Here is a 23,637-nt window from a genome sequence, read left to right on the forward strand (position 1 = left end):
AATACTTTTAAACTGTAACTTGTCCCGATTGGTATTTTTAAATCACTGATGAATGATCTTGAGACTGATTCCCTGACCTGTCAATGTTTTTAATATGCTGTTTTGATTTTGTTATACTCTTGTGAATTCTATGGTTTTTACTAGATTACTTGTAGTTTTTCATGTTGTTTGTCTGTAATTTTTGTAATGACTTGGTGCTGGATATCTTGGCCAGGACGCTCTTGAAAAGGAGATTATAAATCTCAATGAGCCCCTCCTTGTTAAATAAAGGTTAAATAAAATTAAATAAAATTCATATCTCATATTGGGACTAAACGGCCACGATATAGAAAAGACAAGAGTGCGTCTTCCAGCCCGCCAATAAATTACAGCATGCAACCCTCCTGGTTAGTTAATTTACCTCAACATGCCCCTGGAGAAGGCAGAGTGACGACACCAGCTTTTTAGTGGGGCTGAGTTGACTACTTGTGTGAGAAGGCAGAGTGGGTCGATGCTGGTTGATGAATTTGACAATGAATGTGCTGGGAAAATAAGTTTTTCTCAACCAGAGATGACTGAATAAATGTTCAGGCTTAATGGTAATCGAAATAGTGATGAAGTACAATTTCAAAACATGCCCCTATTTAAGATTACTCTGATGTTTCTTTGTAGATGTACCCAATGATTAATGATAGACCTACCGAGCAAGTTATGTCCTCATTGTGATTTTACAGACGTATTTAATATCTCTTATTTATACACTTTATTTGACTATTTATGAAATACATATTGTTATATTTGGTAGCACTTATATGTTTTTCTTCCAACCCCTTTCGATGTGAACGGATAAAGATCAGTGATACTATCAAGAGCAGTGTGCGGTTTCCTTTTTCCCTCAAAACATGAGCATAAAAACAGGTAATAATAAACATGAATCATCATTATTTTACTTCACAGTAATCTGTTAAATGCTTTTTCAGTCCTTTCTCTTGCGTTAGCAGTGTGAAAAGGGACAGAAAGAAGCCACACAGGAGTTTTCCTGTGAGGGGGAGTGGTGGTGTATCCAGGGAGAAAACTAAACTAATCTTCTGAAATATCATTTGTGGTCTTATGCTGCCATCTATTGGAATTATGTAGCAACTGCAGTACTACTAAATAATTTTTAATTCCTTACTAAAGTAGTAATAACTCAGAATTGCAAGATATAACATTTTCTAGTTCATTTTAGGGAAAGGGGGCAGTATTTTCACGGCCGGATAAAAACGTACCCGATTTAATCTGGTTATTACTCTTTCCCAGAAACTAGAATATGCATATCATTAGTAGATTTGGATAGAAAACACCCTAAAGTTTCTAAAACTGTTTGAATGGTGTCTGTGAGTATAACAGAACTCATATGGCAGGCCAAAACCTGAGAAGATTCAATATGGGAAGTGCCCTGTCTGACCATTTCTTGTCCTTCTATAGCCTCTTCATCGAAAATACAGGATCTCTGCTGTAACGTGAGATTTTCTAAGGCTTCCATTGGCTCTAGGAAGGCGCCAGAACGTTGAATGATAGCTCTGCAGTCTCTGGGCGAAAAACAGCAGGGGTTTTGGTGAGTGGTCCTTCTGAGGACAATGGCACTGGTGCGCGCGTGCATGTGACGACTCCATGTTTTACTTTCAGTGTTTGAACGGATAAAATGTCTCCGGTTTGGAATATTATCGCTATTTTACGAGAAAAATCGCATAAAAATTGATTTTAAACAGCGTTTGACATGCTTCGAAGTACGGTAATGGAATATTTTGAATTTTTTTGTCACGAAACACACCACCCTTCGGATAGTGACTTGAACGCACGAACAAAACTGAGCTATTTGGATATAACTATGGATTATTTTGAACCAAATCAACATTGGTTGTTGAAGTAGAAGTCCTGGGAGTGCATTCTGACGAAGAACAGCAAAGGTAATCCAATTTTTATTATAGTAAATCTGAGTTTGGTGAGTGCCAAACTTGGTGGGTGTCAAAATAGCTAGCCATGATGGCCAGGCTATCTACTCAGAATATTGCAAAATGTGCTTTCACCGAAAAGCTATTTAAAATCTGACACCGCGATTGCATAAAGGAGTTCTGTATCTATAATTCTTTAAATAATTGTCATGTTTTTTGTCCAACGTTTATCGTGAGTAATTTAGTAAATTCACCGGAAGTTTTCGGTGGGTATGCTAGTTCTGAACGTCACATGCTAATGTAAAAAGCTGTTTTTTGATATAAATATGAACTTGATTGAACAAAACATGCATGTATTGTATAACATAATGTCCTAGGAGTGTCATCTGATGAAGATCATCAAAGGTTAGTGCTGCATTTAGCTGTGGTTTTGGTTTTTGTGACATTATATGCTAGCTTGAAAAATGGGTGTGTGATTATTTCTGGCTGGGTACTCTCCTGACATAATCTAATGATTTGCTTTCGTTGTAAGGCCTTTTTGAAATCGGACCATGTGGTTAGATAAAAGAGAGTCTTGTCTTTAACTTCTCTAGGGCCAGTGGGACGAAATCGTCCCACCTACGTAACAGCCAGTGGAATCCTGTAGCGCGTTTTTCAAATACCTTAGAAATGCTATTACTTCAATTTCTCAAACATATGACTATTTTACACCATTTTAAAGACAAGACTCTCGTTAATCTAACCACACTGTCCGATTTCAAAAAGGCTTTACAACGAAAGCAAAACATTAGATTATGTCAGCAGAGTACCCAGCCAGAAATAATCAGACACCCATTTTTCAAGCTATCATATAATGTCACATAAACCCAAACCACAGCTAAATGCAGCACTAACCTTTGATGATCTTCATCAGATGACACACCTAGGACATTATGTTATACAATACATGCATGTTTTGTTCAATCAAGTTCATATTTATATCAAAAAACAGCTTTTTACATTAGCATGTGACGTTCAGAACTAGCATACCCCCCGCAAACTTCCGGTGAATTTACTAAATTACTCACGATAAACGTTCACAAAAAATATAACAATTATTTTAAGAATTATAGATACAGAACTCCTCTATGCACTCGCTATGTCCGATTTTAAAATAGCTTCGGTGAAAACACATTTTGCAATATTCTAAGTAGATAGCCCGGCATCACAGGGCTAGCTATTTACACACCCACCAAGTTTAGCACTCACCAAAGTCAGATTTACTATAAGAAAAATGTTATTACCTTTGCTGTTCTTCGTCAGAATGCACTCCCAGGACTTCTACTTCAATAACAAATGTTGGTTTGGTTCAAAATAATCCATAGTTATGTTCAAATATCCTCTGTTTTGTTCGTGCGTTCAAGACACTATCCGAATGGTAAAGAAGGGTGACGCGCACGACGCATTTCGTGACAAAAAAATCTAAATATTCCATTACCGTACTTCGAAGCATGTCAACCGCTGTTTAAAATCAATTTTTATGCAATTTTTCTCGTAAAAAAGTGATAATATTCCGACCGGGAAAGCGTGTTTACGTTCAAAGAGAGAGAAAGTAAAAGCATGGGATCCCCTTGTGCACGAGCCTCAGTCTGATGGCCCTCTGATCGACCACCATCCAAACGCGCTAAAGTTTTTCAGCCAGCGGCTGGAATTACATCGTTCAGCTTTTCCCGGGTTCTGAGAGCCTATGGGAGCCGTAGGAAGTGTCACGTTACAGCAAAGATCCTAAATTTTCTTTAAACAGAGCCAAGAAGCCCAAGGAATGGTCAGAGAGGGTACTTCCTGTTTGGAATCTTCTCAGGTTTTTGCCTGCCATATGAGTTCTGTTATACTCACAGACACCATTCAAACAGTTTTAGAAACTTTAGGGTGTTTTCTATCCAAAGCCAATAATTATATGCATATTCTAGTTTCTGGGCAGTAGTAATAACCAGATTAAATCGGGTACGTTTTTTATCCGGCCGTGTAAATACTGCCCCCTAGCCCTAACAGGTTAAAATGGTGTAAAATAGTAATATGTTTGAAAAATTGAAGTTTTTGCATTTTTGAGGTATTTGTAATTCGCGTCACTCTACACCATTGGATATTTGGTTAATTATATATAAAAAACGATTTATTTAGATGGGTGACATTAACTGCCAAAGTAACAACCCTGTAGACAAAGAAGAGCTCTCCAGTAGGTACCAAAGCATTTAATGGCCATTTTCTCAAAAGTGGGGTTACAAGTTTTTCAGCATTCAAAGCAGAATGACTTTCCCATTGTTCCTCAACTGTGGTGTATGATATACACCACCGTACCTTCTCTGCTGTGCCCTGCCTTTCTAAGGTCTTCGAAAGCCAAGTCAACAAACAGATTACCGACCATTTCGAATCCCACCGCACCTTCTCTGCTATGCAATCCGGTTTCTGAGCTGGTCACGGGTGCACCTCAGCCACGCTCAAGGTACTAAATGATATCATAACCGCCATCGATAAAAGACAGTACTGTGCAGCCGTCTTCATCGACCTGGCCAAGGCATTCGTCTCTGTCAATCACCGTATTCTTATCGGCAGACTCAACAGCCTTGGTTCCTCAAATGACTGCCTCGCCTGGTTCACCAACTACTTCTCAGATAGAGTACAGTGCATCAAATCGGAGGGCCTGTTGTCCGGACCTCTGGCAGTCTCTATGGGGGTACCACAGGGTTCAATTCTTGGGCCGACTCTTTTCTCTGTATATATCAACGATGTAGCTCTTGCTGCGGGTGATTCCCTGATCCACCTCTACGCAGACGACAGCATTCTGTTTACATCTGGCCCTTCTCTGGACACTGTGTTAACCTGTTATGGCTAGGGGGCAGTATTTTCACGGCTGGATAAAAAACATACCCGATTTAATCTGGTTACTACTCCTGCCCAGTAACTAGAATATGCATATAATTATTGGCTTTGGATAGAAAACACTCCAAAGTTTCTAAAACTGTTTGAATGGTGTCTGTGAGTATAACAGAACTCAAATGGCAGGTCAAAACCTGAGAGATTCCTTTACAGGAAGTGGCCTGTCTGACCATTTCTTGAAATTCTTTACCATCTCTATCTTTTACAAAGGATCTCTGCTCTAACGTGACACTTCCTACGTCTTCCATGGGCGCTCAGAGCCCGGGAAAAACCTGAATGTCGTCATCCCAGCCCCAGGCTGAAACACATTATCGCCTTTCTCAAGTGGCCGATCAAGGGACTGTGGGCTTAGGCGCGTGCCCTGGCCGCCCCCGTCTTTGTGATTTTTCCTCTGTTTGCCGAAAAGGAGATTCCCGGTCGGAATATTATCGCTTTTTTACGAGATAAATTGCATAAAAATTGATTTTAAACAGCGGTTGACATGCTTCGAAGTACGGTAATGGAATATTTAGAATTTTTTTGTCACGAATTGCGCCATGCGCACGACCCTGATTTACCATTTCGGATAGTGTCTGGGACGCACGAACAAAACGCCGCTATTCGGATATAACGATGGATTATTTTGGACCAAACCAACATTTGTTATTGAAGTAGCAGTCCTGGGAGTGCATTCTGACGAAGACAACAAAAGGTAATCAAACTTTTATAATAGTAAATCTGATATTGGTGAGTGCTAAACTTGCCGGGTGTCTAAATAGCTAGCCCGTGATGGCTGGGCTATGTACTTAGAATATTGCAAAATGTGCTTTCACAAAAAGCTATTTTAAAATCGGACATATCGAGTGCATAGAGGAGTTCTGTATCTATAATTCTTAAAATAATTGTTATGCTTTTTGTGAACGTTTATCGTGAGTAATTTAGTAAATTGTTAGCAAATTCCCCGGAAGTTTGCGGGGGGTATGCTAGTTCTGAACGTCACATGCTAATGTAAAAAGCTGTTTTTTGATATAAATATGAACTTGATTGAACAAAACATGCATGTATTGTATAACATAATGTCCTAGGTGTGTCATCTGATGAAGATCATCAAAGGTTAGTGCTGCATTTAGCTGTGGTTTGGGTTTATGTGACATTATATGCTAGCTTGAAAAATGGGTGTCTGATTATTTATGGCTTGGTACTCTGCTGACATAATCTAATGTTTTGCTTTCGCTGTAAAGCCTTTTTGAAATCAGACATTGTGGTTAGATAAAGGAGACTCTTGTCTTTAAAATGCTGTGAAATAGTCATATGTTTGAAAAATTGAAGTTTTTGTATTTTTTAGGAATTTGTAATTCGCGCCACGCCTATCATTGGATATTGGAGCAGGTGTTCCGCTAGCGGAACGTCTAGATTTAAGAGGTTAACAAACCTCCAAACGAGCTTCAATGCCATACAACACTCCTTCCGTGGCCACCGAATGGTCTTAAACTAAATGCATTCAACCGATCGCTGCCTGCACCCGCCTGCCCGCCTAGCATCACTACTCTGGATGGTTCTGACTTAGAATATGTGGACAACTACAAATAGGTGTCTGGCTAGACTGTAAACTCTCCTTCCAGACCTCATATTTAAGCATCTCCAATCCAAAATTAAATCTAGAATTGGCTTCCTATTTCACAACAAAGCCTCCGTCACTCACGCTGCCAAACATGCCCTCGTAAAACTGACTGTCCTACCGATCCTCGACTTCGGCGATGTCATTTACAAAATAGCCTCCAACACTCTACTCAGCAAAGTGGATGCAGTCTATCACAGTGCAATCCGTTTTGTCACCACATCCCAATATACCACCCACCACTGCGACCTGTATGCTCTCGTTGGCTGGCCCTCGCTACATATTCGTCGCCAGACTCACTGGCTCCACGTCATCTATAAATCTTTGCTAGGTAAAGCTCCACCTTATCTCAGCTCACTGGCCGTCTTTCCTTCCAGTTCTCTGCTGCCAATGACTGGAACTAATTGCAAAAATCGCTGAAGTTGGAGACATATCTCCCTCACTAACTTTAAGCATCAGTTATCTGAGCAGCTTACCGATCGCTGCAGCTGTACACAGCCCATCTGTAAATAGCCCTTCCAATCAACCTACCTCATCCCCATATTGTTTTTATTTACTTTTTTGCGTTCGGTCACATTTGAGAGTGAGGCAGATGTATAGCATTTAGCAAAAAAAACATGATAATTTGTCCCTCTGAAATGAAACCATCAAGTGATAGACTTTAAACAAATACATGTCTGTTATTGAACAACCACATGCCATGATTAGATAGGGAAAAAACACACCAATCTCTTTCATCATTTCTTTAAACAATAAAAGCTAATTTACCAACATTTAAGAAAAGTGAAATATAGCATTTTAGAATGAAACACTTCTTATGTTTCCCCATCTGAGCTCAGAGTAGATGAGAGATGTAATGTTTGTCTATGTTGTGTTGAAGTCCAATCAAGCAGGAGAGACCAGCCTCCCCTGTGGGGACAATGTGGGGGCACTCTGGGGACAATGTGGGGACAATGTGGGGGCGCTGTGTGGACACTGTGGGTACAATGTGTGGGCGCTGTGTGGACAATGTGTGGGCGCTGTGTGGACACTGTGGGGGCACTGTGTGGACGCTGTGGGGACACTGTGGGGGCACTGTGTAGACACTGTGGGGGCACTGTGGGAACAAACATAAATCTCTTGGCATGTTTTATTAACTATATATGTTGTCTCTGACCTGGTATCAGTGACACGACATCATCATCTTTAGTCTAGATTAGACTAGAGACTGAAGGTCTGTTTCTGTTGTGTTGAAGCCCAGTCCATCAGGAGAGACCAGACTCACCCAGCTCTCTGTCCATGAAGAGTGACGGGTCTATGGACCTCAAGGATGATTTCAAAGATAGAGACATTTTTGCATTTACAGGGTAAGTAGTACTCATGGTACATACCAGGTATGTATTCACAGAGCGACAGCAGTCTGTCCATGAAGACTCCACTCTATGATACCGCCAATTACATGCACCAAGGGAGACATTTCTTCAATCACAGAGTAAATACTCATAGTATATACCAGGTATCTAATCACAGAGTAAATACTCCTGGTATATACCAGCTATCTAATCACAGAGTAAATACTCATAGTATATACCAGGTATCTAATGACAGAGTAAATACTCCTGGTATATACCAGGTACCTAATTACAGAGTAAATACTCATAGTATATACCAGGTATCTAAACACAGAGTAAATACTCCTGGTATATACCAGGTACCTAATTACAGAGTAAATACTCATGGTATATACCAGGTACCTAATCACAGAGTAAATACTCCTGGTATATACCAGGTACCTAATTACAGAGTAAATACTCCTGGCATTGATACAAATAGCGTGTTTGTGTTCAAAATGTTAACACATGTTCTACAAATCCCAGGCCACAAAACAGACAAGGTTTTAAAAATCTAACTTTTAAAAGTTTATATTCTCTTAACTCATACCCACATAATGTTGTTGACACGTCCTTTACTCGTATTTGTGACCATAGCATAAAATGGAGAAAAATACTTCAAAAACCCCACCTCAAACTTGTATCTCAATTCGACCATTTAAAAAACGTTGCTATTTCCTCATAGAACATCATGTCATGTTGTCTCTTTGGCAGAGCTGACCAATCAGCGGTCTATTAATGAGAATATTTGTAATGATTGGTATATGCCCACCGCATTCTGTTGTTGGGGTACGCCCACACCATTCCCATTCAACATACTTAATTACCATTTTCTAGAAGGAAAACTACTTCACTCATATTGTAATACATTTTAGGTCATATTTCATATAAATCTGGACCCACTGGACAGTTACTTTAAGGGTTTATAGCTCGATCATCTGAGCTAGAGGTTACGAACACATAGCATAAGACCAACACATAAACAAACTTAGTCCCAGATATAAATCAAATCAAATCAAATGTTATTTGTCACATACACATGGTTAGTAGATGTTATTGCGAGTGTAGCAAAATTCTTGTGCTTCTAGACAGTGCAGCTGTATCTAAAACGTAATATCTAACAATTCCACAACAATACCTAATACACACAAATCTAGTAAAGGAATGGAATTAAGAATATATAAATATGTGGATGAGCAATGTCAGAGCGGCTAAGATGCGATAGATAGTGTAGGATACAATATATACATATGAGATGAGTAATGCAAGACATGTAAACATTATTAAAGTGGCATTATTAAAGTGACTAGTGTTCCATTTATTAAAGTGGCCAATGATTTCAAGTCAGTATGTAGGCAGCCACCTCTCAATGTTAGTGATGGCTGTTTAACAGTCTGATGGCCTTGAGATAGAAGCTGTTTTTCAGTCTCTTGGTCCCAGCTTTGATGCACCTGTACTGACCTTGCCTTCTGGATGATAGCGGGGTGAACAGGCAGTGGCTCGGGTGGTTATTGTCCTTGATGATCTTTTTGGCCTTCCTGTGACATCGGGTGTTGTAGGTGTCCTGGAGGGCAGGTAGTTTGCCCCCGGTGATGCATTGTGCAAGACCGCACCACCCTCTGGAGAGCCCTGCGGTTGTGGGTGGTGCAGTTGCCGTACCAGGCGATGATACAGCCCGACAGGATGCTCTCAATCGTGCACCCGTAAAAGTTTGTCAGGGTTTTAGGTGACAAGCCACATTTTTTCAGCCTCCTGAGGTTGAAGAGGTGCTGTTGCGCCTCCTTCACCACACTGCCTGTGTGTGTGGACCATTTCAGTTAGTCAGATAATGTCTGTGCTGCTGAAGAATATTCTAAAATGGCAGCGTTGGTAGTCATGGGCCAGTCGTACATCGTGGTACATTGAAGTAATCTGTTGTCGTCATCCATTGGTTGAGCCCAGCCCACAGTCCAGCGTGGCAGCAGAGAGGGGGAAAGCAAAACACTAGTAAGTAAGGAGCCTTCTGTACAGAAATATTAAACCACACTCACACATGTCCCTTATCTGCATGATAGAGAACGTTCTCAACTCAGGTCTCCCTCTGGTTCCGGGTGTTATGTGGTTGTCTCACCTAGCTTTGTCATTATGTGGTATTGTGATGTCATTATGTGGTATTGTGATGTCATTATGTGGTATTGTGTTTAGATTGATGAGGAAAAAACAACAGCAATGTAATCCATTTTAGAATAAGGCTGTAACGTAACAACATGTGGAAATAGTCAAGGGGTCTGAATACTTTCCATATATCAATTGTTTAGCTGGAATGGAACGTTCGGATCCTGATTATTTGACTCTGATATGTGTTTGTCTCACCTAGCTACCTTAAGATGCACTTACAGATGCCATATCTTAATTTGACATTTTTGTAGGGGTTGATACATTTTTCATTAGGGCAAATCAAGTCTGACAGGAAAATTCCGGCAACACAGGACGCTCAAATTAAGGTATGGCAACTGTACTGCAAGTGTCTCTGGGGACGGTTTCCTTTTCGTGATGGAATTTAGTCTTATGAGTGTTTTAAGATGCATCTTTCCTACAACGTCCGAAGATGTAACATGTGTTTACCAAAACAGTTACGTTGTTGGAGCATGTATCAATACTGATAGGATGGAAAGAAAGGGAGCGCTGCTCTCAGATCAGTTTTCTCCATTCAGAACTTTCCTTAACATTATAATTATTCCACAATACTGATGATGGATCAGCTACTAGAGAAAAATGATCACCTACGGCTGCAAATATAGAGGAGGCTTATTCTAATGCTTACCCAATAGAAATGCACATTATTGCGCACGTTGGTCTACAAATCATCATGGAAAAGGCGCTACGCTCTCACACCACAAAAATGTTTGTTTTATTTAAGCAGAGTTAAAAGATTAACGTTTTGGCCTACAACGGCCTTCATCAGAATAATCACAAAAAAAGCAATGGACAAGTTCATTTAGGGGCAAGGGTGTCAAAGTCATTCCATGGAGGGCCTAGTGTCTCCCTTCAGCTGGTGGTGCTAATGAGAGAGGGTGTGGTAGACTATACAGGTTGGTCCTCAGGGTGAGGGCTACTGTGGTCAATGTCTCCACCTAGTGGATTGTTTTGTTGTTGTTATTGTTATGTGTATTCATATAGTTCATGATATTGTTATGTGTATTCATATAGTTCATGATATTGTTATGTGTATTCATATAGTTCATGATATTTTAGGTTGTGTGTATTCATTAGTGCCAACTGTAGCAAAACGTTTGGCAACAGAAATCGTTTAGGTCACATTGTACAGCGTTTAGAGTGAACTGTTTATGTTTTATGCAACATTTTAAAACGGTTGGCTGTGGAGTAACCTAACGAATACAACCCAGGCTGTAGGCTACTACTCGGCATGTTTATACCTGCCTGATGCTGAAACCTGAACATAGCCTGAGGGGTACATTATGATGCAAGCTAGATATACTGGTTTTCTAAAGCTAGCCAGCTTCAGTTAGCTTCACATTCCAGCTCAGGCCTCATCCATAAGAATATAAAGAGCGCTGGTCATCATTGATACGTAGGAAAGATGGACAAACTCTCGGAGGTCTAGGCAACCTACAAACTATTATAAGGTTAGGTTGACGTCAGACATTCAATAGTCAGAGTAGGTTTGAGCTATGATCACTTATCATGCTGACAAACCTGATGGTCTCTGTGAACTGATCGGAACAGGTTTAGACTGGTCATCTATGATATGTAGGTTATATACAGTACATTCTCTGTCCTGCTACTGGTAGGACTATAACGTTATGTTGATCTGAACAGGTTTAGACTGGTCATCTATGATATGTAGGTTATATACAGTACATTCTCTGACTTGCTACTGGTAGGACTATAACATTATGTGAACTGATCTGAACAGGTTTAGACTGGTCATCTATGTTATGTAGGTTATATACAGTACATTCTCTGTCCTGCTACTGGTAGGACTATAACATTATGTTGATCTGAACAGGTTTAGACTGGTCATCTATGATATGTAGGTTATATACAGTACATTCTCTGTCCTGCTACTGGTAGGACTATAACATTATGTTGATCTGAACAGGTTTAGACTGGTCATCTATGATATGTAGGTTATATACAGTACATTCTCTGACTTGCTACTGGTAGGACTATAACATTATGTGAACTGATCTGAACAGGTTTAGACTGGTCATCTATGTTATGTAGGTTATATACAGTACATTCTCTGTCCTGCTACTGGTAGGACTATAATATTATGTGAACTGATCTGAACAGGTTTAGACTAGTCTACTTTACATAATATAACATCTACATATCACTAATAACCAACTACTATACATTATAACCTAGTCTACTTTACATAATATAACATCTACATATCACTAATAACCCACTACTATACATTATAACCTAGTCTACTTTACATAATATAACACCTCTTGTTGCAAATAAACTTTATGAATGGATCAATGATTTCCCCCTCAGATCTTTCATGTCCGTTTTAGCCCTTCTGTCTACATTCTCAGAGACATTTAGAAAACAACAGACTGAAAGACAATAAATAGCCTACTTTTAATTAATACAAATAAGTGTGAGACATGGCCTTGTGTTGTTGTACTGTCTATAACTACCTTAACAAACAGTGACTTATTATTATTATTATTATTATTATTGTTGCTGTACTATCTATAACTACCTTAACAAACAGTGACTTATTATTATTATTGACAGTTACCATGGAGATGACATTTCACAACTACATGTTAATGTGATTGCATTAAATCACCTGACTGTTTCGATATGTCTGTTAGTAAATATTTTATAAGAAATAATTAATAAATGATAACATTGACATTCAATAATTACTGTGTTAACCACAACCAACATGTTGGATCTCTGTTTAGGGGTCAGTTCTCTAAAATGAGTCTCTCTGGGGAGAGAGAGGAGGAGGCCCCTGCCTCTAAAATGAGTCTCTCTGGGGAGAGAGAGGAGGGGGGCCTTGCCTCTGAAATGAGTCTCTCTGGGGAGCATGACACCAAAGCTAAGAGGTGAGATTACAATTTTTTAAGGAATTAAAAAAGAGTTAAATTCTAAAATGCTGTTTACACTATTTTTCACATTTGTTTTTTTATCAGAAATGATTGCTTATGGGTACATTATATATAACTGTTCTAGATTTTAGATGTGTATGAAAATGTGTTTTTTAGCAAAACGCTATATTGATTAGCAGGAATGGAATGTTGGTATCATGTATATTTGACTGTGATATGTGGTTGTCTCACATAGTTATTTTAAGATGGCATATCTTCATTTCACCTAGCTTTCTTAAAAACTTCTTAAGGGGTAGTTGGGACGCTAGCGTCCCATCCCGTCAACATCCGGTGAAATTGAAGAGCGCCAAATTCAAAATACAAAAATACTCATCATAAACATTCACAAAATATTCAAGTGTTATACATCGGCTTAAAGATGAACTTCTTGTTAATCCAGCCGCTCTGTCAGATTTCAAAAAGGCTTTACGGCAAAAGCATACCATGCGATTATCTGAGGACAGCGCACAGCACACATAAGCATACAAAACATTTTCAAGCCAAGTAGAGGAGTCACGAAAGTCAGAAATAGCGATAGAATTAATCACATACCTTTGATGATCTTCATATGGTTGCACTCACAAGACTCCCAGTTACACAATAAATGTTTGTTTTTTTCGATAAAGTCCCTCTTTATGTCCAAAAACCTCCGTTTTGTTGGCGCATTTTGTTCAGTAATCCATTGGCTCAAATGCGGTCACAACAGGCAGACAAAAAAATCCAAATAGTATCAGTAAAGTTTGTCGAAACATGTCAAACGATGTTAATAATCAATCCTCAGGTTGTTTTTAGTCTAAATAATCAATAATATTAAAACCTGACAATACCGTTTTCATTAGAAAGGAAAAAAAACAACGGCACGCTATTGGTCGTGCGCACCAAACAAGTATAGGACATTAGACAGACCACTCATTGAAAGTGGTCTTACTCACTCATTTTTCAGAATACAAGCCTCAAACAATTTCTAAAGACTGTTGACATCTAGTGGAAGCCATAGGAAGTGCAATCTGAGCCCACAGCCATCGAATACTGTATAGACATTCAATAGAAAACTACAAACTTCAAAACATCCCACTTCCTGGATGGATTTTTCTTAGGTTTTCACCTGCCATATGAGTTCTGTTATACTCACAGACATTATTTTAACAGTTTTGGAAACTTTAGAGTGTTTTCTATGCAAATCTACCAATTACATGCATATCCTAGCTTCTGGGCCTGAGTAACTGGCAGTTTACTTTGGGCACCTCATTCATCCAAACTTCCGAATACTGCCCCCTAGCCCTAAGAAAATGAATGCACTTCTTGTAAATCGCTCTGGATAAGAGCATCTGCTAAATTAGCAGTTCTCAATCCGTGGTCCACGGAGGTACTGTAGGGGTTCCGTGGCACCCTGACTACTCATTGCAATGTAAGACATGATAGAATTTTCACATGACACGACCACTTTGCCTACTCTTAATTATTGACTTATATGTTGGCATGCATATATTTTTTTACCAATTCTGATCATTGTTAAAAGCAACTATATATGACAAAATTACCATTACTAATGTAACCCACTGTAAATACTGGGCTTAGTTTATTGTGATGCACTGCTCAAGTCCGTGTTCTGGAACTTCCCGCGTCCGTGTCCCCGTATGGTGTGGCGCCAAGCATATTGTCCGGTTATGCGCAGAGTGGGCTGAGGTGATCTTCAGGAATAATGATGGAGTTCACTACAGAGTTGAGACGCCGAAGTTTAGTGTTCAATTTGCTTTTGCTTAATAGTCAGGGACAGTATGAGTGTAGCCAGATCCTTTTCACTCGCTATACTTGTTTCAATTTGTGGTTCACCGGATTCATCATCATCCTCGAAACGAGGGAAAGATGAACAACCTGCTAGCTAGCCAAGCTAGTCAGTACAGCTAGCTAAGCTAGCTAGCTACTCTACCAGCAGCATCCTAGTTATCCTAGCTAGTAGGTACAGCTAGGTAAGCTAGCTAGCTACTCTACCAGCAGCATCCTAGTTATCCTAGCTAGTCGGTACAGCTAGGTAAGCTAGCTAGCTACTCTACCAGCAGCATCCTAGTTATCCTAGCTAGTCGGTACAGCTAGGTAAGCTAGCTAGCTACTCTACCAGCAGCATCCTAGTTATCCTAGCTAGTCAGTACAGCTAGGTAAGCTAGCTAGCTACTCTACCAGCAGCATCCTAGTTATCCTAGCTAGTCGGTACAGCTAGGTAAGCTAGCTAGCTACTCTACCAGCAGCATCCTAGTTATCCTAGCTACCACTACATCACCACTGGCTGTCTGCATTTCTTGTGGACTGATGGAGCTCCCTGGTTGTTTCTTCCACCTGTTAATTCCCGTGGAGGGCTTCTCCCTCTCTCGTTGAAGGATGCTGGCTACCTCTGTCCGGTTCTCCTCTCTTCACTAGATGGACAGTAGCTTTAGTGTTTAACCCCTCTGTGTCCAAGGACCGCACTTTTGAATATTATTTTCGGTGGCGCCTCAAGTAGGCTGGACACATTCCATTTTTAACAATGCTTCTTTCTGATAAAAACTAGTTAATTGCATCCACCATGGAGCCCAGTTTCATAATATTACCTTATGTCCCTAGTTATGAAGTAAATACTAAAAAACAGGCCTTATTTTAGGGCACTTTTCACCCTGCCAGCTCTTATTAGTTCTATTGAGCACAGTGGCACCAACTCACCTTCTGAATGTTCTATTCCCAGATCATTGTTCTGCGTTACAATGTCAGCTTCTCTATTGTTATCAATGAGACCTGCCTGCATTAACAAGTATTCGTTTTGTTATTATTATTATTATTATTATTATTATAGCTACTTGGTGCTCACTTCACCTGGGTAGTCGTTGTGGTGACCCACAGTGCTAGTGATGGCTGGCACATACTGATGAAATGTTAAACATTTTCTGGTCATGTTTAACCATACTTGTTTTCAGAAAAAGGTATACAACCTAAACAAAACACATGTCCCTGCCCTCTTTTTCAAGATTTTTGCTGATTTAAACAGACAGAAAACATTATTTAATTAAGAAAAAACACTTTTTTTGGTGACTTATTGTTTCTGAATGTCTGCTGGGTAATTTGATATGCATCGAAATCTTTGTTTGTAGGCATTGATTTGAGCGAATGCTGCGCTGTTGCAAACAAAATGAATAGGTCTAGCTCATTGATTTGTAGATCTGATGCAGTTGCTAGCTCAGTTAGTGAGCCTAGCATGTGTCACGAATGATTTATGTGGTACCCACAGAAGGCCATAGGCAGGAGCAAGAGAGCTATAAACCCATACAGTTTTTTGCCTGAAAAACCCTAAATCCATCAAATGTATTTATAAAGCCCTTTTTACATCAGCAGATGTCACAAAGTGCTATACAGAAACTCTAACCCTACGTATAACCTATTTTGTCCTTAACCCCTAACCCTTAACCCTATTAGCCTAGAACACGTTTAGAAACTATTTTAGTAATAATATTATGTTAGTAAATACAAATATAGTACCAAAATACATTTTGATTATTTTGTCAATCAAAACCTGTCTTGGCATTTTGCTTTCTTTGTTTTGTTATTTTATTATATATATTATTGCAAGGCAGAACACTTGATAAACAAGCCACATTAGTTTTATTTTTAAAATGTGGTTTGAACTGGGTGACCTAGTAACCTCTATGTGAAAGTCCAGAAATTGGCGTGGGATAGGTGGGGCAGGTTTGAGACTGATCTAAGGAATTAACAAGAAAAATACACTTTATTTCTCAGCTACCTCAGTAGTACTGATTTCTCTGAGAGTGAGACAGATATATATTATTACTGTGTAAAACCTAGCAGTACTACTGATTTCTCTGAGAGTGAGACAGATATATATTATTACTGTGTAAAACCTAGCAGTACTACTGATTTCTCTGAGAGTGAGGCAGATGTATATTATTACTGTATAAAACCTAGCAGTACTACTGATTTCTCTGAGAGTGAGGCAGATATATATTATTACTGTATAAAACCTAGCAGTACTACTGATTTCTCTGAGAGTGAGACAGATATATATTATTAGCAGTACTACTGATTTCTCTGAGAGTGAGACAGATATATATTATTACTGTGTAAAACCTAGCAGTACTACTGATTTCTCTGAGAGTGAGGCAGATATATATTATTACTGTATAAAACCTAGCAGTACTACTGATTTCTCTGAGAGTGAGACAGATATATATTATTACTGTGTAAAACCTAGCAGTACTACTGATTTCTCTGAGAGTGAGGCAGATATATATTATTACTGTATAAAACCTAGCAGTACTACTGATTTCTCTGAGAGTGAGGCAGATATATATTATTACTGTATAAAACCTAGCAGTACTACTGATTTCTCTGAGAGTGAGGCAGATATATATTATTACTGTATAAAACCTAGCAGTACTACTGATTTCTCTGAGAGTGAGGCAGATATATATTATTACTGTATAAAACCTAGCAGTACTACTGATTTCTCTGAGAGTGAGACAGATATATATTATTACTGTGTAAAACCTAGCAGTACTACTGATTTCTCTGAGAGTGAGGCAGATATATATTATTACTGGATATATAGCATTTTGAAAAAAAAACATGATAATTTATCTCTCTGAAATAAAACCATCAATAAAAGCTAATTTACGAACGTTTCTGAAAAGTGATATACAGCGTTTTGGAATGAAACTCTTCTTATGTTTCCCCATCTGAGCTCAGAGTAGATGAGAGATGTAATGTTTGTCTCTGTTGTGTTGAAGACCAATCAAGCAGGAGAGACCAGCCTCCCCTGTTCCCAGCTGTGTGTCCATGAAGAGTGACCAGTCTATGGGTATACCTATACTCTTTAGAGAGGGAGACTTTTCTACTGAACAAAGGTAAGAAGAACTCATGGGTCATGGTCAGTGAGTTAAACAACACTGTCTCTAGTCATTTCTCCTCTCACATTTTACCATTTATTTTCGTTGTTTTCATAATCCATAGGCTAATCCTTTTGTCCATTTCATAGTCCTAAAACAATATTAAACAAACACAACATTCCCTTCCTGTGTGTGTGGGAAGTGTGTGTGTGTGTGTGTGTGTGTGTGTGTGTGTGTGTGTGTGTGTGTGTGTGTGTGTGTGTGTGTGTGTGTGTGTGTGTGTGTGTGTGTGTGTGTGTGTGTGTGTGTGTGTGTGTGTGTGTGCACTCCCTGGATGAGGACATGTAATCTCAATCCTGGTTGCCTAGTCACTTTTACCCCTACCTACATCTACATATTACCTCAATTAACTAAACTACCTGGTACATTGACTCAGTACTGGTACTCCTTATAATCTCATTATTACCACAACTACCTGGTACCCCTGCACATTGACTCAGTACTGGTACTCCCTTTTGCCTCATTATTGTTATTTTATTGTGTTACTTTTTTCTTATTTTATTTAGCTAATTGTTCTTCCTTTTTAACTACATTGTTGGGTAAGGGCAGGGTCAAATAATAATCAATGTGGTTATAGAGGGTCAACAGGTCAGCACTTTAGGACTAAATGTCAGTTGGTTTTTCATAGCCGAGAATTCAGAGGTCGAGACAGCAGGTGTGGTTGAGAGAGGAGAGAGGGAGAGAAAGAGGGAGAGAGAGGGAGAGAGAAAGAGAGTAGAGGGAGAGAGAGAGAGAGAGAGAGAGAGAGAGAGAGTGATAGAACACCAAACTCATTCATAATTTTTAAATCTTTAAACAATAAAAGCTAATTTACAAACATTTCTGAAAATTGATATATTGTCACGACTTCATCCGAAGTCGATGCCCCTCCTTTCTCGGGGGGTGCTCGCCGGTCGACGTCACCGGTCTTCTAGCCATCATTGATCAGTTTTATCATTTTCCATTGGTCTTGTCTTGTCTTCCTACACACCTGTTTCCAATCCCATTAATTACATGTGTATTTAACCCTCTGTTTTCCCTCATGTCCTTGTCGGTGATTGTTTTGTAATGTTACGTTACATGTGTATGTGTATCGGTGTGCGACGGGTATATGTTACCCAGGTTATTTTGTACTTTGGTTTTGGAGGGGTTTTTTTTCATTAAAATACTCCAGATTAACCAATTTGGTTTCTCTTGCACCTGACTTCTCTGCCACCTACGTACACGATTATGACATATATAGCTTTTTGGAATGAAACCCTTCAATTGCTGCTTATAATACCATCAGTAATCCCAACAGTTACAATGTTGTATTTTAATTAAAAAAGATATAATAAATTGCGGCGCTGGAAACCACTGAACTAAAGCATTTAGGATTTTCAACAACGCACTGTGGGGACACTGTGGGGGCACTGTGGGGACAGACATAAATCTCTTGGCATGTTTTATTAACTATATATGTTGTCTCTGACCTGGTATCAGTGACACGACATCATCATCTTTAGTCTAGATTAGACTAGAGACTGAAGGTCTGTTTCTGTTGTGTTGAAGCCCAGTCCATCAGGAGAGACCAGACTCACCCAGCTCTCTGTCCAGGAAGAGTGACGGGTCTATGGACCTTTTCGATGATTACGAAGATGAAGACTTTTCTGCATTTACAGGGTAAGTGGTACTCATGGTACATACCAGGTATGTATTCACAGAGCGACAGTAGTCTGTCCATGAAGACTCCACTCTATGATATTGCCAATTACATGCACCAAGGCAGACATTTCTTCAATTACAGAGTAAATACTCCTGGTATATACCAGGTATCTAATCACAGAGTAAATACTCATGGTATTGATACAAATAGCGTGTTTGTGTTCAAAATTTTATACACAGGTTCTACAAATACCAAGGCACAAAACAAATAATGTTTTAAAATCTAACTTGTAAAAGTTTATATTCTGTAATAACTCATACCCAAATAATTTTATTGATACGTCCTTTACTCATATGTGTGGCCAGAGCATAAATTGGAAAAATAATTCAAAAACCCCACCTCAAACTTGTATCTCAATCCGACCGTTTAAAAAATGCTGCTTTTTCCCTATACTTGTGTGAAAAAAGGGCAAAAACTAAATTACAACAATATGGGATGAGGTAGGTAGATTAGGTGTGCTATTTACAGATGGGCTGTGTACAGCTGCAGCGATCGGTAAGCTGCTCAGATAGCTGATGCTTGAAATTAGGAGGGAGATATAAGTCTCCAACTTCAGCGATTTTTGCAATTCGTTCCAGTCATTGGCAGCAGAGAACTGTAAGGAAAGGCGGCCAAATGAGGTGTTGGCTTTGGGGATGACCAGTGAGATATACCTGCTGGAGAGCGTGCTACGGGTGGGTGTTATGGTCACCAGTGAGCTGAGATAAGGCAGAGCTTTACCTAGCAAAGACTTATAGATGACCTGGAGCCAGTGGGTCTGGCGATGAATATGTAGCGAGGACCAGCCAACGAGAGCATCCAGGTCGCAGTGGTGGGTGGTATATGGGGCTTTGGTGACAAAACGGATGGCACTGTGATAAACTGAATCCTGCTTGCTGAGTAGAGTATTGGAGGCTATTTTGTAAATGACATCGCCGAAGTCGAGGATCGGTAGGATAGTCAGTTTTACGAGGATACGTTTGGCAGCTTGAGTGAAGGAGGCTTTGTTGCAAAATAGGAAGCTGATTCTAGATTTAATTTTGGATTGGAGATGTTTAATATCAAATCAAATCAAATGTATTTATAAAGCCCTTCTTACATCAGCTGATATCTCAAAGTGCTGTACATAAACCCAACCTAAAACCCCAAACAGCAAGCAATGCAGGTGTAGAAGCACGCTGGCTAGGAAAAACTCCCTAGAAAGGCCAAAACCTAGGAAGAAACCTAGAGAGGAACCAGGCTATGAGGGGTGGCCAGTCCTCTTCTGGCTGTGCCGGGTGGAGATTATAACAGAACATGGCCAAGATGTTCAAATGTTCATAAATGACCAGCATGGTCAAATAATAATAATCACAGTAGTTGTCGAGGGTGCAACAAGTCAGCAACTCAAGAGTAAGTGTCAGTTGGCTTTTTCATAGCCAATCATTGAGAGTATCTCTACCGCTCCTGCTGTCTCTAGAGAGTTGAAAATAGCAGGTCTGGGACAGGTAGCACGTCCGGTGAACAGGTCAGGGTTCCATAGCCGCAGGCAGAACAGTTGAAACTTGAGCAGCAGCACGACCAGGTGGACTGGGGACAGCAAGGAGTCATCATGCCAGGTAGTCCTGAGGCATGGTCCTAGGGCTCAGGTCCTCTGGGGGGGAGAGAGAGAAAGAAAGAAAGAAAGAAAGAAAGAAAGAAAGAAAGAAAGAAAGAAAGAAAGAAAGAGAAGAAAGAAAGAAAGAAAGAAAGAGAGAGAGCATCCTTAAATTCACACAGGACACTGGATAAGACAGGAGAAATACTCCAGATATAACAGACTGACCCTAGCCCCCCAACACATAAACTACTGCAGCATAAATACTGGAGGCTGGAGCCTTTCCGTTCACCTTCACACTCCTGGGCCAGACTACACTCAATCATAGGACCTACTGAAGAGATGAGTTTTCAGTAAAGACCGAGTCTGCGTCTCTCACATGGGTAGGCAGACCATTCCATAAAAATGGAGCTCAATAGGAGAAAGCCCTGCCTCCAGCTGTTTGCTTAGAAATTCTAGGGACAATTAGGAGGCCTGCGTCTTGTGACCATAGCGTACATGTAGGTATGTACGGCAAGACCAAATTGGAAAGATAGGTAGGAGCAAGCCCATATAATACTTTGTAGGTTAGCAGTAAAACCTTGAAATCAACCCTTACCTTAACAGGAAGGCAGTGTAGGGAGGCTAGCACTGGAGTAATATGATCAAATTTTTGGTTCTAGTCAGGATTCTATCAGCCGTATTTAGCACTAACTGAATTTTATTTAGTTCTTTATCCGGGTAGCCAGAAAGTAGAGCATTGCAGTAGTCCAACCTAGAAGTAACAAAAGCATGGATACATTTTTCTGCATCATTTTTGGACAGAAAGTTTCTGATTTTTGCAATATTACGTAGATGGAAAAAAGCTGTCCTTGAAACAGCCTTGATATGTTCTTCAAAAGAGAGATCCGGGTCCAGAGTAACGCCGAGGTCCTTCACAATTTTATTTGAGACGACTGCACAACCATGAAGATTAATTGTCAGATTCAATAGAATATCTCTTTGTTTCTTCGGACCTAGAACAAGCATCTCTGTTTTGTCCGAGTTTAAAAGTAAAAAGTTTGCAGTCATCCACTTCCTTATGTCTGAAACACAGGCTTCTAGCTAGGGCAATTTTGGGGCTTCACCATGTTTCATTGAAATGTACAGCTGTGTGTCATCCGCATAGCAGTGAAATTGAACATTATGTTTTCGAATTACATCCCCAAGAGGTAAAATATATAGTGAAAACAATAGTGGTCCTAAAACGTAACCTTGAGGAACACCGAAATTTACAGTTGATTTGACAGAGGACAAACCATTCACAGAGATAAACTGATATCTTTCCGACAGATAAGATCTAAACCAGGCCAAAACTTGTCCGTGTAGACCAATTTGGGTTTCCAATCTCTCCAAAAGAATGTGGTGATCGATGGTATCAAAAACAGCACTAAGATCTAGGAGCACGAGGGCAGATGCAGAGCCTCAGTCTGACGTCATTAAAAGGTCATTTACCACCTTCACAAGTGCAGTCTCAGTGCTATGATGGGGTCTAAAACCAGACTGAAGCGTTTCTTATACATTGTTTGTCTTCAGGAAGGGAGTGAGTTGCTGCACAACAGCTTTTTCAAAAAATTTTGAGAGGAATGGAAGATTCGATATTGGCTGATAGTTTTTTATAATTTCTGGGTCAAGATTTGGATTTTTCAAGAGAGGATTTATTACTGCCACTTTTAGTGAGTTTGGTACACATCCGGTGGATAGAGAGCCGTTTATTATGATCAACATAGGAGGGCCAAGCACAGGAAGCAGCTCTTTCAGTAGTTTAGTTGGAATAGGGTCCAGTAGGCAGCTTGAAGGTTTAGAGGCCATGATTATTTTCATCATTGTGTCAAGAGATATAGCACTAAAACACTTTAGTGTCTCCCTTGATCCTAGGTCCTGGCAGAGTTGTGCAGACTCAGGACAACGGCGCTTTGGAGGTATACGCAGATTTAAAGAGGAGTCCGTAATTTGCTTTCTAATGATCATGATCTTTTCCTCAAAGATGTTCATGAATTTATTACTGCTGAAGTGAAAGCCATCCTCTCTTGGGGAATGCTGCTTTGCGACAGTATCAAAAAGAAATTTCGATTGTTCTTATTTTCCTCAATTAACCTCTCTAGGGCAGGCGGGACGAATTCGTCCCACCTACGTAACAGCCAGTTGAATCCTGTGGCGCGATTTTCAAATACCTTAAAAATCCTATTACTTCAATTTCTCAAACATATGACTATTTTACAGCTATTTAAAGACAAGACTCTCGTTAATCTAACCACACTGTCCGATTTCAAAAAGGCTTTACAACGAAAGCAAAACATTAGATTATGTCAGCAGAGTACCCAGCCAGAAATAATCAGACACCCATTTTTCAAGCTAGCATATAATGTCACAAAAACCCAGAAGACAGCTAAATGCAGCACTAACCTTTGATGATCTTCATCAGATGACACACCTAGGACATTATGTTATACAATACATGCATGTTTTGTTCAATCAAGTTCATATTTATATCAAAAAACAGCTTTTTACATTAGCATGTGACGTTCAGAACTAGCATACCCCC

At 39.7% G+C, this 23,637-nt stretch overlaps 1 protein-coding gene across 1 annotated transcript in view; it reads left to right on the plus strand.

Annotated features, from left to right (window-relative positions):
• Positions 1-23,637, plus strand: part of LOC145879779 (uncharacterized) — a 59,393-nt gene that overhangs the window by 4,756 nt on the left and 31,000 nt on the right. The window contains exons 2-5 of the mRNA XM_082976236.1: positions 7,662-7,772; positions 12,722-12,865; positions 17,677-17,793; positions 19,366-19,476. Coding sequence (XP_082832362.1) covers positions 7,662-7,772; positions 12,722-12,865; positions 17,677-17,793; positions 19,366-19,476 — 483 coding nt within the window. The remainder of the gene's footprint in view (positions 1-7,661; positions 7,773-12,721; positions 12,866-17,676; positions 17,794-19,365; positions 19,477-23,637) is intronic.

Source organism: Salmo salar, chromosome 06 (genome assembly GCF_965601325.2).
Source record: "Salmo salar chromosome 06, fSalSal1, whole genome shotgun sequence".
Lineage (NCBI taxonomy): Eukaryota > Metazoa > Chordata > Actinopteri > Salmoniformes > Salmonidae > Salmo > Salmo salar.